Source organism: Nyctibius grandis, chromosome 26, assembly GCF_013368605.1.
Source record: "Nyctibius grandis isolate bNycGra1 chromosome 26, bNycGra1.pri, whole genome shotgun sequence".
NCBI classification, from domain to species: Eukaryota; Metazoa; Chordata; class Aves; order Nyctibiiformes; family Nyctibiidae; genus Nyctibius; species Nyctibius grandis.
The window spans coordinates 318,671-320,835 of record NC_090683.1 but is presented as its reverse complement, the minus strand read 5'-3'; the positions used below and the strand labels follow the sequence as shown (position 1 = coordinate 320,835).

General features: G+C 45.0%; 1 protein-coding gene across 1 annotated transcript; it reads left to right on the top strand.

Moving 5' to 3' along the window:
• The first annotated feature begins 334 nt into the window (after positions 1 to 334).
• On the top strand, positions 335 to 1,910 carry LOC137673936 (olfactory receptor 10A7-like). Its single transcript, XM_068419004.1, has 2 exons — positions 335 to 397; positions 960 to 1,910. Exons 1-2 carry the CDS (start codon positions 335 to 337, stop codon positions 1,908 to 1,910), a joined length of 1,014 nt encoding a protein of 337 aa, XP_068275105.1.
• Positions 1,911 to 2,165: the final 255 nt, after the last annotated feature.

Genomic DNA, 2,165 nt, shown 5'->3' with positions numbered 1-2,165 from the left:
TGATAGGGTTGTATACACTGCATGCACTGCCCTTGCTTTGATGATGTGTCCTTCTCTCTGTGCTGTGGTCTGTTGACCAGATCCATGTATGTACAGTGGAAAGGGTGCTTCCCCCCTCTGTCCTCATATATGGATACATTTCTGCTGCCAAAATGCATTCTGTGCCTTGAGATTTACTACTGCAGTCCTGTGGTTAGTTACCCCTTTGGTAAGAGATGACAAGACTGAAGAACGCAGAATTAATGACCACTTTCTCCTCTGTGCCAAGCTAATTTCTTCTCTCTTTCTGTGCATCAGTTTCCCATTCTGGGCAGTAAGAAAACACAAAGCTACCATGGCTGGCACAGCGCTGCATGAATATCCCATCGGCATCACACACACAGTGGCACTCATCAGGGTAATGAGGCAAGGTGACTAATGAAGCAGATAGTACTGAGCTTCACCCTCTACACTTTCTTAGCATTCTCTATGGGTATCTTTCCCTCTAATTATTCCTTCTTCCTTTGCCTGTCTATAGACAAAGGGTATTTGGTTTTGCTTTGTTTTGGTTTTGCTTTCTCTGGACTGTGGGTGTTTCGGTTGTCAGCTGGGCTTTCCCTTCAGTGCAGAAAGTGCCTGTGGAACCAGCTGGGACCACAGAGCTGACATTTGTGGGGAGCACAATTAACCCTACACCCATACTAGAGCCAACCCTTTAATACCAACTCTTCATAGTTGTATGCTTGGTCACTATCCCAAGCTATGAAACTTAGAGAGCGCTCTAACATCACACACTTTCAGCACACACAGCCATTGCCTTCTTACTTTGTTCAGCTAAGCTAGCTCTAGAGCTGCACCCTTTGCTCCAGTGGTTCTCCAGGGCTTCCCAAGAGACTCCTCACTTGAGTAATTGGCTGAAGCATGGTGACCTTGGTGCAGTGACTACCCCTGTGACAGTCTGTCCATTTGGTTCTTCCCAGGTGAAACCAACAGAGGGACCAGAACCAGGGAACCACACTCTGCTGACTGAATTTGTCCTCTCTGGACTGTCCAACCACCCTGAACTGCAGCACTTGCTGTTCTTCACCTTCTGCTTCATTTACACCATCACCGTCACTGGGAACCTTCTCATCTTCATGGTCACCGTGCATCCCACCGTCCACTCGCCCATGTATTTCTTCCTCCGGGTCCTGTCCTTCCTGGATATTTCCACAGCATCAATTGTTGTTCCAAAGATGCTGGTAAATTTCCTGTCAGAGGACAGGAGCATTTCCTACATGGGTTGTGCTGCACAGCTCTACTGTGTGATTTTCTTAGGAGCCACTGAATGCTACATTTTGGCAGCCATGGCCTATGACCGTTATGTGGCCATATGCAACCCCCTGAGATATGCAATCATCATGAACAGCAGAGTTTGTCTTTCCTTGGTCCTGCTGTCATGCTGCAGTGGTAATGTTGTGTCTGTGGTGCAGACAGCTTGGGTGTTCACGCTGCCCTTTTGTGGGCCCAGGAAGATTAACTACTTTTTCTGTGATATTCCCCCCCTCATCATGCTCTCCTGCACTGACACGTCTTTGTATGAAAAGCAGATCATTACAGCCACAGTGCTGGTCATCTTTACACCCTTTTGTCTCATCCTGGTATCCTATGCCTGCATCATCTCCAGCATCCTGAAGATTTCCTCTGCAGAGGGCAGATACAAGACCTTCTCCACCTGTTCCTCACACCTTACTGTTGTAACACTGTATTATGCAAGTGGGACCTTGATTTACTTACGGCCAAAATCCAGTAATTCACAAGACACTAAGAAAGTCCTAGCTCTCGTATACACGACCATAATTCCCACATTAAACCCCCTGATTTACAGCCTGAGAAATAAAGAAGTGAAAGGAGTACTAATCAAAATTCTAGCTGAGCTGAGGAAGATATAAGCTTATTCTGCTTGAAAGGAATCTTTCTTTTCCTCTGTATAATTTTTTTTTTTTTGTTCCTTTTATGCTTGACTTTTTTTAAACACCCTGATAACTTGAAACACTTGGAAAATGGATGTATCTCAAACTCTACTCAGAGATTTTGTGTTTCTTCTGTCTAGTATGTGTGTATATGAATCTTACTACTTCAGTATTCATAATATACCACCTTGCATTGTCTGACTGAAAATTAGGTTTCGTTCTTTGTTTCCAGGG

What these genes read in the sequence shown, in the direction of transcription:
- LOC137673936 (XM_068419004.1), top strand. Translation starts at nt 335, where the DNA reads ATGGCTGGCACAGCGCTGCATGAATATCCCATCGGCATCACACACACA. An exon ending in ACACAGTGGCACTCATCAGG is followed by an intron (nt 398 to 959) that starts GTAATGAGGCAA and finishes GGTTCTTCCCAG; the next exon opens with GTGAAACCAACAGAGGGACC.